Source organism: Belonocnema kinseyi, chromosome 10, assembly GCF_010883055.1.
Source record: "Belonocnema kinseyi isolate 2016_QV_RU_SX_M_011 chromosome 10, B_treatae_v1, whole genome shotgun sequence".
Lineage (NCBI taxonomy): Eukaryota > Metazoa > Arthropoda > Insecta > Hymenoptera > Cynipidae > Belonocnema > Belonocnema kinseyi.
Genome location: NC_046666.1, coordinates 68027925 through 68055102, shown reverse-complemented (window position 1 = coordinate 68055102; position 27178 = coordinate 68027925). Strand labels below are relative to the sequence as shown.

Here is a 27178-nt window from a genome sequence, read left to right as displayed (position 1 = left end):
ATTCCGCTTAAATAATTCTACTCTCACACTCAGTCGAGATTTCTTACATTTTAGAACCCTAATCCAAAGAAATAAAGAAAAAAGTAATGGTTCAGACTAGAAATTACAATCAGCGGTGTTTACAGTTTTTGTTGTATAATAGGAATGCCATTCAATTTAATTTCAAAGCACATGGTTAAAGTGTAAAACTCAAACCTTCAAAAGTAAACCATTTATAATTTGAAAGCATTCGAAAAAGAATAGTTCAATGATGTACGAATTCGAAATAAATTCTTTAAACATAACAATAATTAAAACATACCTATAGGAAATCTACATTGGGCACATTAAATAAAGCTCTCGAAATTGCTAAGCAGTTTGGTTTCTATTTGAGCTAGATTGTACAAGATTGAGAGATTGAAATGTTCTCATTCATAATTTTGCAATCCAAAATCATTCAATTTTGTATATTTTCAATTTAATTATTTAACTATCAAAGTTTTTAATTCAAAATCAGTTTAAAAAATTACTTTTCCAACAAAAGAAACAACAAAGTTCCAAGCAAAGTGATGAATTGTCAAGTGAAATAATGAATATTCACTAGAATAGATGAATTATAAATCTAACCAGAAGATCTTACGCGCGCGACCCACTAATTTACTTGTAATTATTCTATTTGGAAATTAAGTTCAAGAAAATACCACGATAATCATTTTTACTTAAATAACTTCTATTTATACATGACTTCGCATGGGTACCATATACGACGAAAGACCTCGTTGTGCACTCGAATTTTTAAAACCCGACTAAACTCGGGAGGTGGTTTTCTGCAGTTTTCCTCTCATCTGACCAAATGTTTAGGCAAATGCGAGTACTTCGAGCAAACTCGTATCTAGCTGCATTGTAACTAAACCTTAGTAAAAAAACGTACCATATTTGTTGAAAAATATCAAAATTCTAAATTTTTTATGAAAGGTCTTTCAATAATTAATAATTAATAATTCTGGTAAATTTAACAAATAACTTAGAAAAGAGTCATCAAAAAGACAATCTCAGTTAACTTCGTAAACAAATTTGAATAATACCCCAACTCTCAATATGTTTATGAAAATTGTTTGAATAATTAATAATTATTATAAATTTACAAAGTAAAGTGGAAAATGATCATCGAAAGACATTTTTAGTTCATTCCATAAACAAATTATGCCTCTTCCTTGAAAAATAGCCAAGCTATAAATAGGATAAACGTCAAACTCTTAATATTTTAATTAATATTGTTTAAATAAGTAATATATCTTGTAAATTTACAAAGAAAAATAGAAAACAATCATCGGATAGACATTCTTGGTTGACTTTGTAAACAGATTTACATGTAGAAAAAGAGCAAACACTTAATTTTTTTATTGAAGTAGTTTAAATAATTAGTAGTTCTTATAAATTTGCAAAGCAATATAGAAAAGAGTCAACGGATAGACATTCTTAGTTGACTTCGGAAACAAATTGATTCGTAGGATAAAGGCCATTTTTTAATTTTTAACTTAAAATTGTTTAAATAATTAATAGTTCTTGTAAATTTGCAAAGCAATATAGAAAAGAGTCATCGGATAGACATTCTTAGTTGACTCCGTAAACAATTTTACTTGTAGAAAAAAGGCAAACTCTTAATTTTTTTAATTAAAATTTTTTAAATAAATAAAAGTTGTTGTAAATTTTCAAAGTAATATAGAAAGTCATTGAATAGACATTCTTAGTTAACTCCGTAAACAAATTTATTCGTAGGATAAAGGCCAAACTTTTAATTTTGAAATTAAAATTGTTTAAATAATTATTAGTGCTTGTAAATTTGAAAAGCAATATAGAAAATAGTCAGCGCATAGACATTCTTAGTTAACTCCGTAAACAAATTTACTCGTAGAGAAAAGGGCAAACTCTTAATTTTTTAATTAAAATTGTTTAAATAATTATTAGTTCTTTTGTAAAGCAGCATAGAAAAGAGTGAGTTGACTCCGTGAACAAATTCACTCGTAGAAAAAAGGCAAACTCTTAATTTTTAAATTAAAATTGTTTAAATAATTAATCGTTCTTGTAAATTTATAACGCAACATAATAAATTAAATCAATAAATTAAAAGCCGTTCATGAAAATTGTTTAAATAATTAACATGTTCGAAGATTAAGTAAATGCTAAAAGTAATAAATGAGCTCCACTCGAATTCGGCACGATCGCTGTAACGTAGTCGCTAAGAATGTTTACATCTAATAATGTAAAGAGCTCCCTCGAACATGCCTGTTACACTTTTCTGTCACTCTATGGTTACATTTTCATTAAAAAAAATGAACTTCAGGCAGAAGAAAACTAATTTTCAAAAAATAGTTACCTTTGCAAAAAAAGTGACGAAATTTCATTAAAATAATGAATCTTTAACTAGAATAATTAAATTTTCAACCAAAGATGTGAATTTTTAACAAAAATGATGGAATATTAAACTGGAAAAGATCAATTTTAAACCGAAAAGATCCACTTTCAACTAAAATGATTAATGTTTAGCTGGAATACTTGAATTTTCAACTAAGAAGATGAATGTTCAAACAAGAAGATTAATTTTCAAACAAACAAATTAATTATCTACTAAAAGAGGATTTTTCAACAAAAAATTAATGCTCAACCAAAGAGATGTATTTTCAATTAAATTTGCGAATACTTAAGACAAAAATTAACTTTTAACAAAGGAGTTTAACTTTTAACCATAAATTAAGTTTTCATTGCAAAAATAAAAATTTTGAAAAAAATACGTAGTAGTTGAAATTAAAATCAAATAAGATTTCATTTTTTAATTAAAAACAATTGAATTCGACAAAAAAAGACGACTCTTCAACCTGAGTCAAATTTGAACTAAGAAAGGGGTTTCAGTCAAACAGGAAAAATTTCAAACTAACTGCTGAATTATTAAGCAAAAAGATCAATTATCCACCAAAACTAGAATAGTAAAATTTCAGTGAAAACAAAATTCAACAAAATTGTTAAATAAAGTAATATAAAGCTACTTTTACCAATGAAGAATAATTGTTATTCAATTTGATATCACAAGTTAAACAAAAATTAAGCACACTCTCGAAAAATTTACCTGACTTTAAAAAAATCTCTGAAATTTCCAGGTTATTCCAGGTGTATACAAATTCCCTGATAATTCCAGGGTTTCTAGGCGGGGTAGGCACCCTGTATATATTATATCAAAAGACATTTAAAATTATTGGATATGTTTTTTTACTAAAACAAAAAATGATCAATCACTGCAATTTCCTCGTTTCCTAGGTCCAGTAGCCACCCAGGAAACATCTAACAAAGAGGTACAAAAATATTTGTAGAAATGCATAACAAGACCTTCCCGAAAAAACAAGTTCCTTAAAGGCAGACAGGCAGAACAGAAATTGAAAGTCACGCTCGGCAGTAACCCTAATTAAAGCTTTCTGCGAAATCGTAGTCTCAAAGATAGGGAATTACGATGAGTAGACACACAGTGCGTACAGCACTCAACCGAGAGGTAGCATAAACATGCTGATTAAATCAATTAAAAAGCTTTTAATACTTTTCAGAGGCTCAACCGCAGAAAGTCTTTTCATCTTGCACTGAATTAGAGACAACCAGTATAAACTTTAAATAATTCTTACAGCACATTTCCCTTCAGTAATCCAGAGTTACTTTCAAGAATTATTATCCCTTGCAGTACCTGCGATACAAACATGTATAAAGAAGCAAATGCAACTCGTAAGTGTTGCGTGAGTTGGTGACCTTGAGTCACGCACGACAGCGCACTCAGGTTGGAAGAGGAAGAAAGGGATGAAGAGGAGGCCAAAGAGAATCGGAAAAAGGAGGGGAAGCCCTTAACAGCGACTAACTAACGCGACATACGCGAATCTATATCATGAAACCACTTGACGCTGAAGCTTGCCTTGTTTCACTCTATTGCAGCACAATGTGGAACAATGTGCAACAATGTGTAACAATGTAAAACGCGATTTCCAAATACAAAACAGCCTCTCTTTTTCTCACGATGCTATATTTGTTTCTTCTTTGCGTCGAAGAATCAGTAGAAGAGGCAAACCTACAAGAGCTCAAGGAAGAACACCCCCTTGTTTCCGGGGTTTCTTCTTTGTAAGGGTTATTCCTAAGCTTCTTCTACAAAACTTTCCTTATACTCGTATCCCATCTTTCCTACCATTCCACTTCGTCTTATTTCCCCAAGCAGTCTACGAAAGAAAGAAATCAGCAAGATTTGCTCTTTATGGAGCAGTCTAGCATAAAGCGGAATATGGATTATCCCATTTGCGTGAGTTGATAGCATTTAAATTGCGATTAGTTTACCCTACCATCCAGATCATTCGTAGATTGCAATGGAAATAGACTGTACTCTATCCTTTAGATCTCAATGACCACCAACGAATTCTTCTGAGAGTCTTTCTTAACCTGGAAACTAAGAAATTCAAATCTAATGGTCTAGACCGATGCAAAAATGAACAAAACGCTCATGCAAAACTCGCAAGGCTTTCCAAGCTTATGGGCCTCATTTAGATAACGGCATGCACTTAAGGAGAAATCCTCCTATGCTCAATCTGATTATCTCTTCGGAGGACTTTAATTATATAATTCTTCCCTTATCGTCCTTCTTTTGTTCATTTAAGATTGAAAGTAAAATTATCTTTAATTTTCTTCCAATAGACCTAGCTTTTATTTAATGCCAGATAATTTCTACTAAATTTTGTCTAGTAATATACCCAAGCTATTGAACTGTAGATATCTCGTAATTTGAATTGTTCACGCGAGGCGAAATGATTATACGATCTACGGACCACACTATGGTGAAACAAGTTAACTTCCCTTCCTGAAGAAGAAATTACAAATGCTTCTCACCGTCGGAAGCATCGTGTGGCCATGGAAACGATATTATATATCTCGTTCCGCAAAACTAACAAGCAGTGTTCCTACTATAGTACGATATTCTTTCTTCATTATCAGTTTATCAACAACCCTAACTATGAAATCAAGTTGAGTTATTAGATGGAAAATGCTAAAGACTGGCAACAAATATTCAAATGGATCTTGAACACGTGGCCAGGCCTAAAGTTTGGTTATTTGATAGTCAGTGAACTAATCCAGGTCAAGCAGGCGTTAAACGGCGAGAAGCTGCAAACCCGTTTGATGGGATGGCAAACAGTAGTTTCTGCCCTCCACGAAATCGAGAGTACGACTCTTTAAGTAAAACCAGTCGAATGAGAGTACACCTATCAGGTACGCCGGTGAATCACGTTTCCCTGCGACGAACTCGCTTTCAAGAGCGCTTGATGCAATCATGCGAGTACCTCGCATCTAAACCAGCTTGAGCAGGTACTACAATCCGTTAATTCAATGTGCGCGCGCGCCTTTTCCAGACGAAAGTCCGTTTACTTAGCTGCAATGCGGTTGGCACAACAAAAGGTTTCACCCGCAAGTAATCGAGTATATGTAAGAATCCTCGAACCCTCTTCTCCAAGATCTTCCCTTAATCTGATTTTCACATCCAAAAGAAACTCATAAGGATACAACAGCTGATTTATGACAGAAAATAATAGAACCAAAGTTGCAAGACAAATCTCGAAAATATGGAACTTTATGGCAAGGGATCAGAAACTTTCCAAAGCTTCTGATTGTCAGAAGATATAAGTCTAAAAGAGAAGTTATTGCCAATAATTGCCAACATTGAACATCAATATATCAAGACAAAAGGAATGAAACGCAAAGAAGATGGTCAAATTAGAGTTCCTGCATCAAAATTCTAAAATAAAGGACGACATAATGAAGTCTGTTCTCAAATATGGAAGAGTGAAAAATTAAGGAATCTTCTCCGGCTTGACTTTCACATAAATTTGCCATTCTTGGTGATTTATCGAGCTATATATAATGAATGTTAACCGCGACGATGGTAGAAGGTCCGAAGCTGGCAGAGGCTCCGCGTTATTTACTGCGGCCGTGTATTGACTATAAGGCACTATAAGGCTCTAACGGGTGGTTCCGAGACATGGTTTCGCCGCTGTACTGTATTCACATCGAACGCGCCTGCACGTGCTCGTGCACGAACACGAATACCCTGGATGCAACGGACTACAGCCTCGTGGAATGCCGTCGTAGTGGCGCTCAACCCGCCTCTTAATTCACACTTACAGTTCGAATGCGCTTCGATTTGCCCGGGATACCTTATCCCAACGACTCCTGACATTGAGATAAATCTCCGCTTTCCTCTCACTTACTCTTTCTCTTTGGACAATCTAACTTCAAGACATTTTACTCCCAGAACGACGACCTTTCTCTTCTGATAACTCGAACTACCACCAAGTTGAACCGCACAGTCGACAGCAAATCAATCCTCGATGCAATACTTTTAAATCTGCTCTCGGGAGAGATGACCACCCTTATTGCATCCTTACCATATTTCTTTGTAATTTCTGAAATGTATGTATTCTCAAATCATTGATGTACTCTGTTGCTGAATAAAACTATTCAATTCAAGAATTGTATTGTTTTCAGTACTACAATGAAAGTCCTAAAGATGTTATTCTGCGACCAATTTGTCAAACTACAAATCTCTTCATGGTAGGATTAGTATTGTTAGATAGAATTCTACAATCCAGAAGTTTTGAAACAGAGATAAATATTCCTAGACGATGTCTTCTCTCTTTGTATGAGGGTTTAAGCTTATAAATTATAGCACGGATTTGTAGAAAGACAAATTGGATTGAGCAACATCTTCAGGACATTTATTGTAGAACAGCAAACCATAAGTAGTGCAATCCTACTCTAAGAATATCATCAGCAAAATGCACTATCGTTGAATTTATTACGGAAATAATAGAGGAAAGTTTTATGAAGTTCCTTCTGAATACAGAGAAGTGATTTATACCAACAGTTGACGGTATTCTCCTCGGTATTTCCCCGATGGGCAAATTGATTATACGCTAAGTGTGTACTCTACGTTGAACTCGGGGCCGAAGATTGGCATCAAGTTTTGTCGCGTAAATATATAAAGGTCCAATAAATTATTCGTACTCTGCGGACGCAGTTGGCTTGGTATTATATAGCGTAGGGCGCGAAGGGAACGGTGGGAAGGACATGTTTCTCCTCATGTACCCCGCGTGTCAGCACGCATCAGGCTTTACGAGAGGCAACAGCCGCATCCGTGTCAGCAACCCCTCGCGAGAGATTCTTGTTCCCGCGATCTCATCTACAAATCGCCCTTACCCCCCTTCGCGAGTCTCGCTGTTCCTTGCTCTAATAGGTTTCAACGGCTGAATTTATCTACTTGGGGATATTAGCATGTCCTGTTTAAAGTAGCCAGCAGTATTCTAAAAAAAAAAGGAATTATGAGAGGAACCATTGGCGGATACGCTGTAGGAATTAAGTTGAGGAACAAACGGATATTATGAGAATTACCTCTAGACTGTGGTATTTATAATCAGTCTAACCACATCCAACACGTAAATTGTTATTTCCAGATAATCAATCAGCACTCATTATCCTCTTTTCAACCACCTAGAAAAACAAACTAACAATTCCAAGAAGGTAATTTAAAGATCTCAATCTTGAGAGACTCATTCAGTTGCAGACCTTACACAATCTGATAATACTACCACTAATAAATTTGCAAACATCAGTCTGGTTAAAAATGATAAAAATTGTATTGTCTTATCTTAACTTTAAAATGAACGTCTAGATATAAAATATGCCACTGGTCGGGTCTAGTCTGCGTGTGAGATTAATTTCGCAGGCTTGCTGCAGGGTGACATGGAGACTAATTTGACGTAAATGGGGTTACAATGGAGGAATACAGTTTCCTATCATGTCATTCATGTGCCTCATACTGGGTATACGGGTAATTGGACCGCGTAAGCGTCAGGGCAAATAAGTCGTGCCAATAAAATTAAGATCGGCAGTTATCTCGTGAATGAAAACCGTTCGGGGAATGCTGCTCGGATCGTATCTTGTCCAGAGCAGAAAATGAACGAGGGAAATAAAAAGTATCTTGCGACCACGTGTCGGCTTCCTAAGGGTTCCTACGTGTGAATTTATCGCCATCCTGATTCTCATTGTGCACTAACCGTAACTATTACACTGCTTTCACTCCTTAGCCCTTATCCTAATCAAAGAGCAATTACAGTCCACGATGAATTATATACATTTCCCAAAAGCTTTATTTATCACACTCTGGACTGATTTATGATTTATAAGTACGAAAAGAGGTACGAAACTATCAAAGGAAAATCTTGTTAGTGATTAAAAATCTCATGGTATATTTAAAACTCAAAACGGGATGTGACTTTCTCTTATTGAAGATTGTGATAATTCTCTCTTCAAGAGCACCATCTGAAGTTAATAACCGGGCAACCATGAAGGTAGCCCCTGAAGCAGTGAATTAAGTAGACTCTCATTATTGGGACACGACCTATAAAGGGGACTGGATCGGGTAGATCAGTTGAATTGTAATTAACTCAAAGCCTAACAGTGTACACTGGAATCAAGTAGCAAATCGCAGAGGTCAACAAGTAGTCGATTTAGATGCAATCATTGATTTATCTCGGATTACCCTCGAATAATACCTAACCACCTAATCGATAAAATTCTCTTTATCACAGACTGAAATTCGTCTTCAATTTAGAAAAAGTTTAAAAGAAGAAGATTTAGAAGAGGCTTAGAATTTAGGAGAGTTAGGCTAATTCAAAATGAGTAGGTTTTTGAATATGCCATGAACATGTTCGCACCCCTTATGTGAGACAAGAGATCACTACAGTGAGTCAGCCGTTTGCAACAACCGCTGTCTCCCTAATACCGTATTCAGATCGGTTCCGCAACGTGAATCGCAGTAACGTGCATTGAGAACAGGTTTGAATGGGGTATCTATCGTATCTGGATGCAATAACCACACGATGCTTCCAATGTGCGTAGTAAGAAGCGAACAGCATTCCTATCAAGTGCTGCAAGTGTGCATCTGTTATACGTGCCTCTGACACTTAGTGATTTGAGGTGTGCTATTCTGAACCTCACTTCATCGTAGCGAGTTTAAATCAAATCAATTTGTGGAACATCATCATCTATCAAAAACTTCTAGCATTAATACCATTCTAGATTTTATTTAGAATCATCAAATTTACTATATAGAATAACAAAGACGTGTGGTGACGTTAATTACAAGAGGAAGATAAGTCATTTCTGACACACATTCCTTTATCTTTTCATAACAGAGAGTACTGATGGAAACTTCGCGTTTAATCTTCATGGTTCTTGGAGCAAAAGGAGAGTTATCGCTTATTAGAGTGCAGCACCAGTCCGCATGAAAGCGCTTATTCACCGATCGTTCAAAGCTGCAAACTATTGCGGATATGGATACGCCTTGACGTGATTGGGAGCGCATTCAAGCGTGCACGCAAACTTCTCTCCTTTGATAATAAAATGTATGGCTCTTCGACAATGAACCATCTAATTTTATTACCCATTGTTATCCAATTCCAGCCAAAGAATTTGATTGATTCAATCCTACTAGAGAAGCTCTGCATTTTTTACACACACTTATTTCTATCAAAAGATTTTGAACGTTAATTTACATCTCAAAGAGTAAATTGAATTGATTCACAATGAAATCATCATCAGACAGGATCTTTTTGATATTGAAACCCTCTCTATCAACTCAAATTCGTATTAGCATTTAATTTGTAATTTTAATGACCTAAGGATATTATCTCTTCTCAAACGGGTGTGATCTCTAAAAGTTAAACATGTATGAAGACAGATGGAATTTTTTCTGAGTCAGACTGGAATTTTCTGAAGTGAGGAAAAGGGATAAAAACACATGCCAGAAGATGCTTTCAGTCTAATCTTGTACCTACTGACGTGAAGCAGAACTGGAAAGGAAAATAAGGAGGTGACTTAAGAGGGAAGGAAGAACCCACTTTAGGTTAGGTTTCCGATCAAGTAACCCCTGTTCTATTAACCCTCTGATCCTACTTAGGATTTCACAGTCTTCCTTTTCAAAAGCACTGACGGAACTTCCACTGCGGGTGAAGCCGCTGCTGTCGGATTACGACCGCTTTTCACTCAATCTCTTACCTGAAACAGAAAAAGAAATTGCACATTATTAAAATATTCAAACATCTTTTCATAATTATGGTCTGATTTTCATATCAAGAATCTTTACTACCACAATAATTTCTACGAGTAGATAACAAGCTAAGTACCATCCGAGGGGATCTTGCTTGTATTTGATGTTATTAATTAACTCTACAATAACGTGACGATTAATTATAGCAAGAAGGGGAGTCGGGCGCGGTCTGCATTGGGGGAACGTTCAGGCCTTTTAAGGGCTCTGATAATATATCTTCTCCAACTTGTTTCCTTGCGAACCAGCAACAAAATTAATGAAACGATATTTCACGGATTATACAGAACACTTCTAATTCCAAAACATAATTATACATATTTTTCCTTACACTTTAGTTTTGGTGGTAATAATTGACTTGCAACCTCATTCGTTATATGATTGATTGAAAATTGAATATGTGACTCAGTGATTTCAATTTGAGATTTTATTGTGCAATTGACACACATTGTTCCTTTTAAATCGGATAATACGGTCTGCTCTCAATTAGACGTATGAATTACAGTTGCTACTTACTGCATTGCGCTAGCAGCTTCTCGCGTTTCATTGAATCATTTTGTTGTGTAAAACAGGTCGGTTGGTCACCCAATAGATTTTTATATACTATATACAACACACATGGATCAACCAATGCTATAAAAATAAATTGGTAATCTCTTACTAATGTATCAATTACCTTACACACATGAGTGAGCTCAAGCCTAAAGCGTATTCATGCCATTTGCAGCAGATTGCTGATATGTTTTCTGAAGATCGTTTGATATATCTTAAAGCCTTAGGTTCAACACTCAGAAAGAAACACAGTGAAGTGAAAGCCGATAAATTTTAATTTTTCAAACAGGGTATTTGCTTAGGATTAGAATTAACAGATAAACTCAATAGAATTACTTATAAAGTTTACTGAATGAAAGTCAAAATCAATAAAAGATGGACTATTCTTTAAATGGATGAAACCAACCCTAATTATTCTGGAATTTAGAGATATAAATGTAAACTAACTTAATCTGTAATCAATATTCTCCAGCGAAGAAATTATTGATTAGTTTTCTCATGGATGTAAGCAGTTTTCTGGCGATGTAATGATATCCCCTGGTGGTGCACATTATCTGGCAACTCTTTTAAGGCGCACCTGAGTATGCAACTATCCATAACATATTTCAGTTTTGAAAAATGTTGAAAATAAATATTTATTAATTTTGAAGGGGTGAAATAAAATCCTCAGAATGACAGAAATATTTCTGTATAAGTTTGATATTGATGTATTAATTAGGTAAAAGACATTAAAAGTTTAAACCAAATAAACTTCCAAAAATGATCGAAAATTGCAAAAATGGTGTTTTTATTAGTATTGGGTGAAATTTAAAAATCATATTCATTCATAAACTGTAAACTTCCACCTGTGAGGTGGTATTAGCAGTTTTGATGTCATAAATAAAGTATATTTATTTTGCAATCTGAATGTGGCAAATTAACTTATCTATTCAAATTGCGTATAATTTTAGCGAAATCAAGGTCATTGTATAAAAATATTAAAATTTAAATAAAAATAGACTTTTCTCTTATTCTAATATATTCTAGTATACTTATTCTACCAGTTATAACAGTTTTGTACGAACGGTGCGGCAACACTAGTTATGAGGTCAGTCCGGAAAGTATCCGACCTTGTGCTCTAACTTTGCACGTAGTTATGAGACCGAGGAAGACCTCGGGATTCCAAAAATTATGGTTTCAGAAATTTTGAACCTGATTTGTGGAAAAATGGCGACTGTGTCCATCAGCACAAAAATTCACCTGCCCATTTATCGTAGCTTTCAGCAATTTCTATTGAAACACGACTTTACACAACTTCGACAAGCCCTGAGCCAGTCCTGACCTGGCTTCCTGTGATTTCTAGATATTTCCAAAATTGAAGTAACCTCTAAACTCTAAAATGAATATGTTTTGAAGACATAGAGGAAATAAAAACAGAATTCTACTAAGCAACTGATAGCTATACTCAAAGATCCAACTCTTCTTCCTGTTACATCACAAGATCGGATACTTTTCGGACGGGCCTCGATTTTGAAATATCTAGTCATATCTTAGTATACAGATACCAGAACAGCTTCAGACTACTGACTAGAGTCTTATGCACGTCAGGTAGGCTCTATTTTTCTCCTAGTTTACCGACCCCTAGCTGCGCTCCACCTTCATACCTTTTCCGCAATTTTCACTTTTACACTACATCGGGGTAGCTGCTTACCCAAGGGCGCAACTGAACTAGAGGGGAATGATAACTAAGTTATAATGGATGGCGCCACCCGTAAATGGATTACAGAAGGTGGTTGGTTCAATAACATAGACACTTGTATGGTGAGTAAGTATGGAGTTTACAATGTGTACGCGTATTCAGCTCATAGATTCTCTTGTCCATTCACGTGAGCGAATTGGCGACAAGAGAAACTGGAGGAAGAGGACCGGTAATAGTGGTTTTGGGGTGGAGGGTGCCAATCTATTGGTTCGTCCATCAGTCTATCCGGCACTCAGCTCACCACAGAGCAGCCGGCTCCCAGGACAATTTCCCCGGATAATTAGATCTCCACGATGAGTTTCATCATGCCACAGATCCTTTCACCTTTGTACGACTGCAAAACAAATCGAATTTCAAACTCTCTTCCCTCTAGATGGATTGTACTGCGCTTATTTAGTTAAGACTGAAATAAAATTCCATAAACAAAAAACCTATTCAAAATTTTTAAATTTCGACGCGCCCAAATTTAGATGTTTTCTTAATTAAATTTGTTATCAATAAAAGAACAAGAAGAGAAGAAGTTTATAAATGTATAAGCCAGTTCTTGTAAGAGAGCACATTTGTTTGCGGGGAGATAACTTTTTTGTGACAGTTTATATTTATTTGGACTGCTTTCAGGAGTGGTGCATTAATATACATTGAATCTTGTTTCTACCCCTGTGAATCGACCCTTTGAAATTGGGGGGAATTTCAAGGTCTTGGAAGGCAACAACAACTCCTCTGGGAGTGTAAAGACACGTGTGAAGGGACGCCTTTTTCCTTTATTCTACAAACCAATGAGCAGATCACGTTCGTCCCTAACCTCGAGCATACTGTACACTATTTTCTCAGTCTTTAATCCTAAACTTAGTGAGGGTGAGATAATACGACAGCTATCCAGAAAGGTGAAATAAACGTGACGCCGCAAATTGGTACTGCCTTGTGCTTAACCGGCAACTTTTTGCGTGAAGTTTACTCGTAAATCGTAAAAACAAAATAACTGGGAATACTGGAAATTTTTTATTCCATTTTAGTTCAAAAAACTCTTTTCGACTCATTCTAAAATTTTTAATTCACTAATTATCCTTAGATATGGAACTGCACTCCGTTTTAGACCCATCGTAAATGTGGAGCCATCTAGAGATTTGAAACCATCTTAAACGTAAAATCATCTTTAAATATTGGAACCAAACTCATAAATGGAACCATGTTTAACTTTGGACCCATCATAAAAATGGTACACATTCTGAGATATGGATTCTTTTTTAGATTTGGATTCATTTTAGCTTTGTAATTATATTCAGATTTGGAATTCTAATCTGATGCAGGTTATAATTAAGATTTGAACCGACTTTTACATTTGTAATTGCACTAGATTTGGACCCATTCATAGATTTATAAATGTCCTGAAATTTGAAATCATCCCCGTTAGAAGCAAATCTTATATTTAAAACCACTGTAAATTGTCAATTTCGTCAAAGAAATTCAATTTTTGGGGTACATGAAGCAAGTAAATAACTAAATCAGTATCAAGGGTTACCTTAATCTCGATTTTCAAGTCAACCCACAACCTTCCGCTTGATTCCCAATCATTTAAGAAACTCTCAACTCTGATTTCTGCTCCCCTCGGAACATGATTTATTCGTTTCACGTCGCGACAAGTTAAAATTGTTTTTTTTCCTTCAGCGTTTGAGCGATTGGAATCGTAAATCAGCTTCTGTTTCCAGACGTCTTGACGTTTCGAAAAGCAGGCAGGCAGTCGGACAAGCTAGGCAGATAGACAAAGAAAGAGAGAAGCGCGTACGTATTCATAATACTCGAGCATCGCGAGAAAAACATCTCAGGGTCGACCGGTATTTTCTTGAATGAGCGTTTATTACACCAGTCGACTATGGCAGCTTGCCAGCGCACTTGATCTTGCGCGGATTCTCTCGAAACAGCACTTTTATACGGTTGAAAGCAATTTAATTCCTTTCTCGCCAACTTCCATCATCCCTCTCTTTCCACTTCACTCAAACGCCTCTCGCGTCACACACCTCACGAAAAGCGGTAGGTATTATTAATCTCGGGCGAACAATGTTGAATTGTACCTGGGTACACGGTACAGTTCAATTAATTTGAAATGTACATGGATGTGGGGAAGAATCGAGGCACGAAAAAGGTCTCATCAGGGTAGGGAATCAGAGCCTTTGAGTATTGGGAAAAAAAGGCCAACCACATTGGCAAGTGGATAGAAAGGCCTCAAAGTCGAAAAGTTTGAAACGATTGTCTATTCCTGATTCTGAAGCATCAAACACCTCCAAACAGCTTAAAAATCGATCACTCTATTCTACTCAGTAATTCTACTAAACCCGAACGATGTAACTCCTTAAGAATTCCCTGAGTCTTGTCCAGAAGGGCAATGACCAGTGCTCACCCGGATCGATGGCCCGTGAAAAAGCGCCACAGTTCAGCATTAAATTACTAGCCGCAAGTAGAGTTCAATCTCAATAGTGATCCCCAGGCGCATTCTCTGCTCTTGGTCATGCAAGACGTCTCTTTAAATCGCTTTACTCGAAATTCTACCGGATTCTATCATCTTTGTCTCTCATTCTCTTTTTAACAGAGGGATTCGTGATGTCACACCGATAACCGGAACCAGAAGAGCCGGTGCTCCGCAGCAGTGTGCAGTCTAATAAATCAGTCGGACTATGTGCATGCGGGGTTATTCGTTGGTTCGTTCCGTCGGCATTTCCTGTAGCTATTCAATTTGCGGGCGTTTCGCGCCCGGTAGCCCACCGTTCCGGACAAATGATTTCACGGTGGAATGACCCCCGCTTGTAGATGTCGTATACACAGAGAGAAAGAGAGGGAAAACGTGTGGATGGGCTTTAAGGTCGGGGGTTGAAAGGGCTGGTGAAGGTTGATAGGGTGAGAGTAAGAGAGAGGGTGTGGGGAGGAGGTACGCGAAACGAGAAAGAGATGCCGTCTATCGGATTTAAACGAATCGGAGAAGAATGGGTGCAGTATAGTTGGAGAGAAGAACGGCTGCTGGCGCGACGGAACGTCGTTCTGTCTCGTTGCGAATGTTACCCGATCAATACCGATCCTTTATCCGCGCAGACAGGATTTTCGCTGCGACTTCACTTTACTCGCGACATCTTTCTCGGATTCAAAGGAAGCACTGGCACTTAATTAACGGGTTTGCCTCGCGGACTCAAAGCCCTTTGTCTTTCGATCCGTGAATCTTGATGTCGACTGGCTTTGGAAAAGCATTGTCGGTTATCCAGGTGGTTATACTGACTTAGTATCAACTGATTTGAATACGTGTTCGAAAATCTCTTTCTCATATTTAACACATATACCGTGCTAAAACGGTCTCAAACTTCTATATTTCTGAATGCGGAATTATTACAAAGCTGAAGGCAAGATCCCCAACAACAACGGAATGCAGCGTTTGCGACTAACATCCATTCTAATATATACAATGATCATCGCGTTGCAATATTTCAATCAATTAGCTCCTACGGATTCATGTTAACCCAACGACATTAAAACGAGTACTGCATCCGACAATATTAAAAGCGAAAGAAAGAAAGTTAAATCTCTCCTCTGGACTGTAAAAAACTATTGTGCATACATGCTTCTGATGCTGATCAATTGTTTTGAAATAGCAGTTTAAATAACCACACGTATGCGAAGTTCCATTGTAGGAGACTGAATGCTTTTTAAGTTGGATGAACTCGGCACTGAAAGCCCTGAATAGAACAGTTTCGCGGAAGGGTGGAGATTGTTATGCCAACGTTTTTTCATTTTTGTTTAAACCTTTCTCTGAATGATTTTCTTTTGTTCGGATTTTAGCATTCTATGTAAAAATGCTCACGTTTCTTTCTGCCCATTCGATATGAAACTTCAGGAGGAAAATTAACTTTTATTTTTTAAAGATAGGGTTGTCGAAAACGGGGAAAAAGAGTAGAATTAAATAAGCTTCAAAGGACCATTTTGGGATTACTTTAAATTTTTCCAAAATCAAACAAATCTTAAGGCACTCAAATTTTAAAGAATCCTCAGATTAGGAATTATACTCAGATTTAAAACAACCCTGAGACTTGAAATTAAAATTTTTATACTCAGGTGAAAGATTTTCAAAATTCAACAAAAAATTTTGATTTGAAATGAACACTAGATCTGAGTCATATTTATTATTAATTTGCAACTAAGACTTGGAAACATCTTCAAACTTGAAGCCATTTTCAGATGTGGATCCGACCTTAAATGATTCCTACATCCGCCGGTTGATCTGGACCCGTTCCTTAAAATTGGAACCGTAATCAGATTTAGACCTATTTTCAGATTTGGACGCATTCTTATACTTGGACCGACTCTTCGATTTGTAATCAGTCTTATATTTGGAACCACAACCAAATTAGGCGAAATTCTTAGCTTTTACAAGACATGTTCGAATAATGATGAAAAGCATAGTCACTAGCGTCTTATGTTTTCATTTGTCGCAAAGTGATAGAGATATGTCTCCTTGCACAGCCTGCTGAAAAGGTAATTATTATTCACGACACATGTTTACGAGACAGTGTCGGAAGATTGGAGGCTGACTGTTCTGGCACACAGTGGTAGCGAGTACGAGTAAAGAGAAAATAAAGAGGGTGAAACGGTTGAAACGAGAAAAATGTGGAAGTGCAGGAAAAAGAAGGGGAGGTAGCAGTAATTTTAGCAGTAGTGTAGGAGGAAAGCGGCAGGTCCAGTGAGAGGGTTACCAGGGAGTGAGGTGGAATTGGGAGGGGAGAGGGCGAAAAGAAAGAAAGGGCTTAATATCGTGTAACGTAATTTAAAAATGTAATTGCTCTTGTCATGCTCCATGCTGAAGTGGAGCGCTGGGTAACAATGGGTGGTCGGCCCAGTGCTACTGGCTCCGTAATAAGTTTTCATGTAAAGCGAACGAGGATTATCCAACCGTGAATGTGCAGGGAATTATATTTCACGAGCGGAAGCAGACTGTTACTGTTTCTCTCTGGCTCATCATAAATTATACCAGCACTCCAAGAGAACCCAATGCTAGGATTTTGCACACGCGGCTATCTCGATCGAAATGAGTCCAGGTGAGCTCGGGAATGAAAATTAAAACGCCGTAAAACCTCCCGGCTACAGTGTCGACGACTTATCTACAACAAAGGCCAGCGAGCCGAAAACACAATTCAGTTCAAAAACATATTTGATTAATTCCAGTCTCTGGTTGCTGGATGGTTCATATAAATAAATTTTTAAATTGATCTTGTCTGAAATGCAAAAATAATGTACATAGGTTCGTCAAGATAGTAAAAAAAGGAATCAACGAGCCGTGAATATTGAAAGATGTCGTCAGAGCTTCAGAACATCTCGAGCCTCGTGAATAATTTGAATTAATTAACGTTCCGGTTTTACGCGATTTACATATTCCTATTAAACTTCGGCACATTTGATAGTTTTGTGATTTCAAAAATTACATTACATTATGGGCTCCTTTAGAGCCGGTATTTAATAAGCTGGATGGGTTTTCACTTCCGTAAGAACAATCATGATTCAAAGTTTCGCCTGGGCTATAAATTATTCGCATTGTGGGGCACTAAAGAGTCTTTCGCTGTGACCCAGCGCCCACAGCACTACGGTCGAACGCCGCACTCCTCGTTTTCGATTAACCTTGACTCGATTATTGGTTTAGAGAGGATTAAGGCTTAAAATTATTAGCTTGAAATTGAAATCAAAAAATAGATATCCGATATTTGATATCAGGATTTAGGAATTAAAACCTTCTTGTTTGTAATGCAAAATACGATTTCTTTGCAGAATTAATATACCAAGGTTGCTATCACGGTGGTATGAAGAAATTAACCGAGAAAATGTGTTACAGAGTTTCTACTGAGGAAGTTAATAAATTTGCATACTAAATGCCTCCATTATGAGTAATGAAGTTTAATTGTTCAGAGAAGGCTAATTATAAGAATAGAGTTTGCGCACAACTTCATCCTTTAATCTCATAGTATAGATACTAAAACCTCTTTATTTCCTCCCTAACTGAAATCTGTTTGGCTCCCAATATGCGAAAAACACCATCATCATAGCTGACCCGAGAAACCCTATTCTGACCCTCTGAAGGGTCGGTGGAAAAGCGGACGGCTGTTCTTAGTGACATCGTAAACTGCTTTTTGATGTTCTTTTTCTTGACATTCGATACGAGCCCCGGGTGTAGGAGGTTTGCAAATATTTGCGTCAGACGTCGGATGCCTGAGCGTGGAAATGTCGATCCATTCGAGTAAAGTCGACGGAGGGCGCATGATCTCCAAAGGCAGATCTATGACAGCACACTATGTATCCTCAGAGATTCAGCTGGATTCGGTTGTACGGGGTTGTATTCTTCTAGACAAGCGAGTGGATTGAAGACGAAGCGAGAATGGAGGACTCACCAACCCACAATCCCCAAACCTACGCCCCTACTCCTAGCTACCCCCAACTACAATTCTGGTGAGATCCTCTAAAACCCCTACCCTTAAAAGGAGCAGTCGCGGGAGGGTTGGGGGTAGGAGAGAAGGAGTTAGTTGGGTGAGTGGCGGGCGAGATCCAGGAGAAAAGAGGGTAGGGAGGCGAGAAAGGGGTGAAGTTGCCAAGGAAGGGCGGAACAGGGTCCCGGGACTTGTAGGAACGAGAACAGATCGCCCACGGCTCCCGAGGGAGCGAGACGAAGAGTCGAAATCCGAGATGGGACGAGGTGAGACATATGAAACGGACATGAACTTTGAGCGCTGCAGGAGAGAGAGAAAGGAGGGGATGGGTGGGGTAGGATGGGGAAAACGGTGGGGTGGTCGGGGGAGACGAGAGGAGCGCAGCTCCAGACCCGAGTCCCAGGTCGATATCAGCCTCGAGCAAACCAGACATCTACCGACCATTCGCAAAACATTCACCTCAAGTGTTCCCGGCAATGGCACCCCCGCACACACACCTACAACCACCAACCGCCACTCTCGATACGTTGTTGCTGTCACTACTCCTGCTGCAATGCACGTAGCGAGCCCCCAACCTCAACCCTACTCCCCCTTCTGGGTACAGGTGCTGAATCCAATTCGAAGCTCGAACGCTGAATTCCTTTTGTACCTAATTAAGGTGGTTAAGGACGGATCAGAACAGAGTGCAACTGCCCTCGCTCGATTAAATAAACTCAGGCAAGTTAGTGTACAGGGAAGTATTTCAGATAAAAGAACTTTAATCTTATGGACTCTACATTCTGCTGTTTGTTTTATAGTACTTTTTATGAGTTAAGAAATATGATTTGAACTAATTCTCAGGTTTAGAAGTAGACACTGCTCTGTAACCACTTTTTAGAATTAAAGCTATTGTCAGATATCAGCTCAATCTTAGACTTGGTTCCGTTCTTAATAATAGACTTATTCTTAGATTATACTACAATCCTCATTCCTCATGATTTTGCACCACAATCTGATCTGGACGCAATCATAGATTTGGATCCACATACTGATTTGAACCCATTAGACTTGGATCGCATTGGGGTAAGATTTGGACCCATTCCTCAGATTTATAATTAAAATCTGATTTATCCTCAGTCTTAGTTTTGGATCCACGGCCTGGGTTAGAACCATCCCTAAATTTGGAACAATTTATTGATTAAAAGATTCTTGAAATTTAACAAAAATTTTCTGCTCGAGATGACCATGCACTGGAACCAATGGATAAGTTTCGGGTAAACCAACGAGCCCGTTCCCCTTGTTGTGTCATCTCAACCCCAAGAGTCTCAGCACCAGCCCTATAAAATTCTATTAACGACACTCCACGTGCAGCAGAAGCTGCATTTTCTCGCTGGCTTCCGGCTTTTTCAAGACCTCCAAGAAAGCCAAGCGTGAAACGAAGGCCGTCGGACTTTTAATTGGGTACTTCAGCGAGGATAGGGGACGTGAAGAAGTGAGAGCGACGTTCGTCGATCAGAGGACGTTTTTTAAGGGGTGTACTTTTGTTCTCTTTGAAGCGAGCTGAATCTCTTAAAGGAGTTATTTGAATAATTAGGCTCCTTTATTGGCAGACTAACTCAAAGTAATTATTTTTTCAAAGGATCTTCTATTATCTTCAACTACAATATTTTGTAATAAATCCTTTTTTATTTAAATCGCCTAACTCTGTTCCAATACCCATTTCTCTTTTCATTCCCTTTCTAACAATAAAGTTGTATCTAATTTGCAAAGCATATGAAATTGCTTTGTAGAATGGAGGCCATTAGCTTGAAACTTACGTTTGTACTGTACAGTCGCATTAGCGCTTACAAACATCGAACAGACTCGAGGCTATACTTCATCTTTAATGAGCGTAATAAATTTATAGTGCGCGCCGCAGATCGGCTGGAGAGACGGAATAAGAGAAAAGGAGTTGGTAGGCGAGAGCAGTTGAGCGAACGAACGATCGAGCGATATCGTTTTTATTAATAGGAATTCAATTTCCGCGGAGCAGCCTCCGCAATTCGAAGGAAATCAAATTATCCTCGAAATTATCGGATACTGTGCGTTCGCCTTAGAAATGGGACCGGAAATTCGTCATCGTCTAAGTTATTCGTATCAATCTACCATTTTCCGAATACAACGAACCCTAGAGCGTAGAAATTCTTCACAAAATTGTTGTTTCCTAAAATTATCTAGGAAAGTGTCGCACTAACACCCAGGAAATTACTCCTGGGCAATTTTATCGCTATTTTATCTGGCTTGGTTGGCCACGGCGGTATTGCTTTCTGTTTGGTCGCGTAAAACGCCGAAAAAGAAGTCGAGAACAAAGTGCCGGAGATGGGGAGAACCGGAGGAATACAGGATTTCAAATCCCTTGCGTTTGTGAGATTCTATCGAGTTTTCCTCTCTGGTTGGAGTTCCCTCATTTCGAACCCCTTTAAGCAAATACAAAGACGATCTGCTGTCAGAAACTCTTTCGCCCTCCTTCCTGTGTTGCGAACTCGTGAACTGCCCGATACCCTCGCAGCGGTTTCGAATTATGAAATACGCGAGAAGACTTTTTATTAAAGTAAAAAAGGCTACAAAATTTATTCACCCTCGAGAAAAAGTTGAAATAGATGCAATAAATTGTGCAAATAATGTTTGTCATCTTTTAGTGTGCTTTTAGTCAAGCCTTAAATTGGCAAAGCTAAACAAAGTAGAAAGTTAGCAGCTCGTTGTGAATAAAGAGGGAACTCGACGAGTTGTTTATGAATGGGTTGAAACAAGTCAGACATTGGAGTCTCTGGTAACGATGCGAGGGGTACGTTCCGTTAACGTCTTGGTGCAAGCCGTACGCCTACTTAAGCACTTGCTAATGCATTTTGCCCGTGTCATCCTCGTTCATAGGGATGCTAATGAACTGAAATAATTCCATAGAATAACGGACAACGTGAAAACGTTTCACCTGGCTAAGCGCCGCGTTCTCGTGCAAGCTACACATTCACAAACTGACATTTATATTTACTGCCCTTTTGAACGTTTCGTATTGTTTCCTTCGCTGCAGGAAACAATGAAACGTATCGTCAAAGCGTAAATCAAGCAGTTATCGGTTTCTCGATATATCGAAACAGCATTTGTCCAATGGGTTTCCAGACTGCTGAAAATTTAGTTCTTGTAACGATTCCCTAGTATTGCTGCTGTTGTTCCAATTCCAATTGGTTTAAAACCTTTTTGTAATTAGTTTTCAGATACAAGATATACGATTCCCAAAGGTATGAGTTTAAACAGCGGCATTAACTCGACCAAAGAAGAAGAAATTTCTGAAACTTTAGGGTGCATATTCAACAGAAGGGCCAGTTTCCGCTCAAAGAAAGGAAACCATGAGTTTAGAGGCTCCTATGGAAAGACTTATTTGTCTCAGGGCAGACATCGTATCTCAAGATCGGCAGATAGTTATGGGGTGTGATTAATGCTGTTCTCGCTCGTAGGCTTACCAAACTTCCTTACCGACACATTTGCACAAATTAGGGGACCTACCTAAAAAGAAAAGGGACTTAATTAAGGCTGCAACTGCGTGGGACGTATCGGTCCCACGAATGCATCACCTCATAAGATTATCATAATGAAGGGGGCTTTTTGCTTCTACCAAACATCCGGAAGCAGAACAACTTTTGTTTTCATTCCTACTTACCACTTTAAAAACTCGTTTTATGTTAAGGTAAACTAACACTATTTTTACTTCGAAAATGAGTGTATAAAGACGATCATTCCGTACATGGTGTGTTACTATTATCACCATTAACATTTGAGGGTGTTTCCTTCTCTAAAAATGAATTATTATTTGATTTTTTTATAATACTTTTACGGATTCCTGAACTAATTCCGCTAGCTTAATTTCAGAAATATATTTTTTCCAACTAGTTCATTTGAACCTTCAGAAATACAAGTGCATTGAAACTCTGAGTATTAAACTGTAAATTTTATTTATTGAAGTTTTGTAAGAATTAATGTAAGTTTTGTAATGTTTGCAGCTTTCCAACACGAAAAAGGCATGTGCCATACCAATGTTTGTGGAGCCCTCAACTGTCTGAATTGTCGGAATCGCGATAACTCTAATTGCAAGACGGAAGGGTGACAGAAGGTGAGAGCAGGTGCTAGGATAATTACATGTTAGCGTTTTGTGCCTTCGCTTCAAAGTAGAATAATATGGCGGGGGATCAGCTATTGGATCAGCGAGTTCAATTTTCAGGTCTTCTCTAAACCGGACTGTGGGTGACAAGCCAGATCGCTTCAAGCGCCACGCGACAAGGGAGAGAATTTACATTGTTGTCGCACAATCCATTCACAGTCCGTTTCCAAAGGACCCTTTCACCCAAAAACGCCAAATATAGGATCGCTAATCCTTTAGCTTTTGAGGCAAGTCATGTTGTAGGTAAACAATATCAAAATATTGGAAGAAACAAATTCATTTTTCATTCGCAAGTAAATGAGTTGAAATCTGAGTTAATGTAAGAGACATTGATGAAACTTTCCTGAAAATAGAATAAAGTTTTCCTCGGCTCTGACATTAACACAAGGTAAGCTCGTCAGAAATGATTTTATGAAGATGAAACTTCCAAGAAAGTTGCGAGTAATTTAATTGCAGCGTCAAAGTTCTTATTGGGTGTACCTTGGGGTCAAAGTTGAAGACCTGTTCAGGCCTTAGCGGACACTCGAGACCACATTTGCAAGTTCCCGCTGTTGTCAGGTACTCCTTCAGCTGATCCAGCGAACCCAGCGCCGTGCTGCTTGGACTGTAAAAAAAAAAATTTGTAAATTAGAAAACATTAATTGTTAAAACATTAAGTGTAATAATTAATTAATTAATTGGCTTTGTCATGCAAATAATTATCGTATCAGCTTCAATATATTTGATCAAAATTCATTTGACCATATAACAATTTGCCCTTATTTCTATTTTACCACTTTGGCACTATCTACACAGTGATTTTACAAGACCTTTTCTAATCATGGAGAAGATTGCCGTTCAGGAAGCGAAACGAAAAATGCTAAGACCGTAGTAAAAGCTTAAAGTAGAAAGGGATGACAAAAAAAGGAGATGGGTTCATTGGCATCTTGCTGTTTATACCGATTACGCACCACTTGCGGAGATTGTAGGATGCAGGGCTCTATGCAGAGGTAGTTCGCAGCTTCCTAAACTAATAACCTCCGGCGCTTCGGTTGGCCATTGAGTTTCGTCTCGACACCCTATGTTCATCATCCCCCTTTCACTTCCCTTCACTAGTTTCCGATCTCCTATCCATTCCCGATCAGCATCTCCGTATCATCCTAATTATTGGACATTAATGTGAGATTAATCGTCTTTGGGTGAGTTCGCTTATTTAACAGAAGGTGGAATTGTTAGAAAATAATTATTCCTAAATTTCGGGTACATTGAACCATTAATAAACGTGAAAGGTCTAACAGTGCTATAATCAACTTTAAACTTTGGACCGATTCCGAAGTTCTAACCGCTGCTCAAATTGAAAGCGTTCCCAAACTTGGAATTCCGAACCTGAAAACTGGGAAATGACACTGAATTTATTTCTCAACCGAGAATTTGTTTAATTCTTAATTTTAGTACAAGAACTTGCCCAAATAATTTAAATGTCACCTTATATAATGTACAAAAATCAGTCAGAGAAAAGGTCGACAAGCGAGCTTAAGTAAGGGTTTCGTAGATACAGGCCTAAATTTAAAAACGGGTCATTTTACTTATTATAAAACTATGAATATAAAAAAAAAAGAAAAATGTAACATAGGAAATTGAATTTTTCATCTCAACTCTATATTATTAGAGCTTCAATTTCAGCCATCCTCGAAGAAAATCAGACTGAAAAAAAGCTTCTAGGTCCTCCAACCCTTAACCCCCCCCCCCCCATTTGATTGTTTGCTTGACATTTGGAATTTAAATAGCAAGCAGATTTTTCCCAATCTTCTCAGTATTTTTTGCCACTACTCAGTGGTCACTTTATGGGGGCGAATACTAAACCTCCCGTTGATAGCTTGAATAATTTTTTCAGCGGCGATGGTAGGGGACGTCCATGAATTAGGTTACCAAATTGATAGGGGGTGGGGCGTAAAAATACGATTGATAAGAGGTTGGGGCCAGTAGAAGTAACGTTACAGATTCAGATAACGTTTAGTACGATTTCTGAAGATAAAATTTTGAGAAAGTTTGCAACTTTTGCGAAAGAAGACCCTGAATGGTACAGTTCAATAATAACTTAATAAGTCTGGATATCACTTCCACATTTCAGAATTCATGCTCTTTGTCCTATTCCCCTTTTGTTCGGAATTCATGAAATTTGGTTGGAAACTATTTTGTTAAAAATTCATGTCTTACAAGGTTGAAAAATTATTTTTAACTTGAAATTTAACTATTCTATTTTTGGTACCTGCGGAGGCAGAGTTTGGCAATGCTAGGCAAAGCGAGAAAGTAGGAACATGCGTGCGAGGGGAGGCGAAGCGAGGAAGGCAAGGCGAGCGAGCAGCCTTAGAGATGGGTGTGGATGGATGATAGTTTTCAAGAAGCGAAAAATTGAACTATTTATTTGAAATTTTAACTACTAGGTAGAAAATAACTTTTCTTCTTTCAAATTCAATTTTTTGTAGAAAAATCATACCTTTTTGTAAAAATTTGTCTTTTTAGGTAAAAAATTCATATTTTTCGTTATATCAGTTTGTAGGAAATTTGATGGCGCATCTCTTATCTCCCGGCAAAAAAGTTGTATTTTTAACCGTTTTCCTAAAAAATTGAAAAAATTAATTATTGAGACCAGTAAATTTACTAAGTATGTTTACTTTAACTCGCTCCGAAAGACAAAGTTCTTTATATTTTAAGGTAAAAATTTGAGAACTTGTCCTTCAAACTGAGTAAATGTGGAGTTTGCCAGAAACTCTATGTGGAGGTAAAAAGAGAAAAAAAATTTAAAAATTGAGCTGATAATATTAGCAAAGCAAAGAAAAACAAGGTATTGTTACATACTTCCCTTGGAAAAGATCAAAATCTCAGTACTATGAAAGTAAATAATAAATCAATTATTGACTTGGAAGATTATTTTCTTCATTATTTTTATTTCGTAAAAATGTACAAAAATAAAATTTAGGGCATATTTTATATGTATATACTACTGTAAACTACTGGAAATAAAGGAAACAGGATTTTTTATTGAGTCATAAATTTAGAATATTAAGGATGTTTTCAGTATAAATTTAAGCACGTCACTCAATCTTTAACTTGATTTATTAAATAAAAAAAGGTAACAAATTTTTTTAATGAAATATAAATTTACTATAAAAAGAATAGGTTTTTACAAACAGTATTGAATATGTGCTAAACAATTTGTATCTAATTAGTGGTATAATTAGTAACAAGTTTAGTTTTAATAAAAACCAGAAAAACAAATTTTTAAATAATTTTATGAGGAAAAAATAAGCTGTTTATAGAAAATTAAACTAGTTGGTTCAGAATGAATTTTTTTGTTGAAAATTTAAAACTTTGGCTGAAAATTCATTTAATCGTGTAAACAAATAAATAGAATAAAATGATGCCAGACCAAGGGCTCGACGACGAAACGCCGGTCGAGGGACCGAAATTATCAACTATTACGCCACTCTATCACTGATATTAGAATGATCCTATTTTGTTAATGAATAATTCGATTAGGGTAATACTTTTCAGAAAACTTCATTATATGCTAATAAACATTTATTTCGCTGTAAGTTTGGGCGTAATAAAAATTCCTTCGATAAACGAAGCGTTTGAAAATGTATTGTCTAACGTTATTTTGATACTGCTTATCAACAGAATTTATAACTTTTTTATTGAACAAAACCAATAAATTTTCTATTGCACATTATCTTAAGAACAGTTTGAAGGACAAGTTCTCAAATTTTCACCTGAAATATAAGTGAAAATATTTAGTAAATTTTATGGTCTGAAAAATAAGTTTTTTTTTCATTTTTTCGGAAAACGGTAAAAGATACAACTTTTTTTCCGCGAGATAAAAGATGCGCCATGAAATTTACTATAAAGTGATTTGTTCAAAAGTGGAATTTTCGAAAAATGATTTTCAAGTCATCAGGAGCCAACTCGAGTGGCCGGAAGCGGCCACGCAAATTTTATGCGCGGTTATAGAATTTGCAAATCTTTAAAACTTTGGTTAATTGTGGGTCCGGATGCAATAAGGGCACATAAAATTTTTTCGTGCGAAAACGAAGTCCCCTGGAGGCTTTAGAAAAAATTTTCGAATTTTAATT

At 37.2% G+C, this 27178-nt stretch overlaps 1 protein-coding gene across 4 annotated transcripts in view; it reads right to left on the bottom strand.

Annotated features, from left to right (window-relative positions):
- LOC117182220 (methyl-CpG-binding domain protein 5) overlaps positions 1-27178 on the bottom strand; it is a 226033-nt gene that overhangs the window by 30735 nt on the left and 168120 nt on the right. For all 4 annotated transcript variants that reach the window (XM_033375302.1, XM_033375303.1, XM_033375304.1 and 1 more), the window contains exon 3: positions 23547-23670. In XM_033375302.1, coding sequence (XP_033231193.1) covers positions 23547-23670 — 124 coding nt within the window. The remainder of the gene's footprint in view (positions 1-23546; positions 23671-27178) is intronic.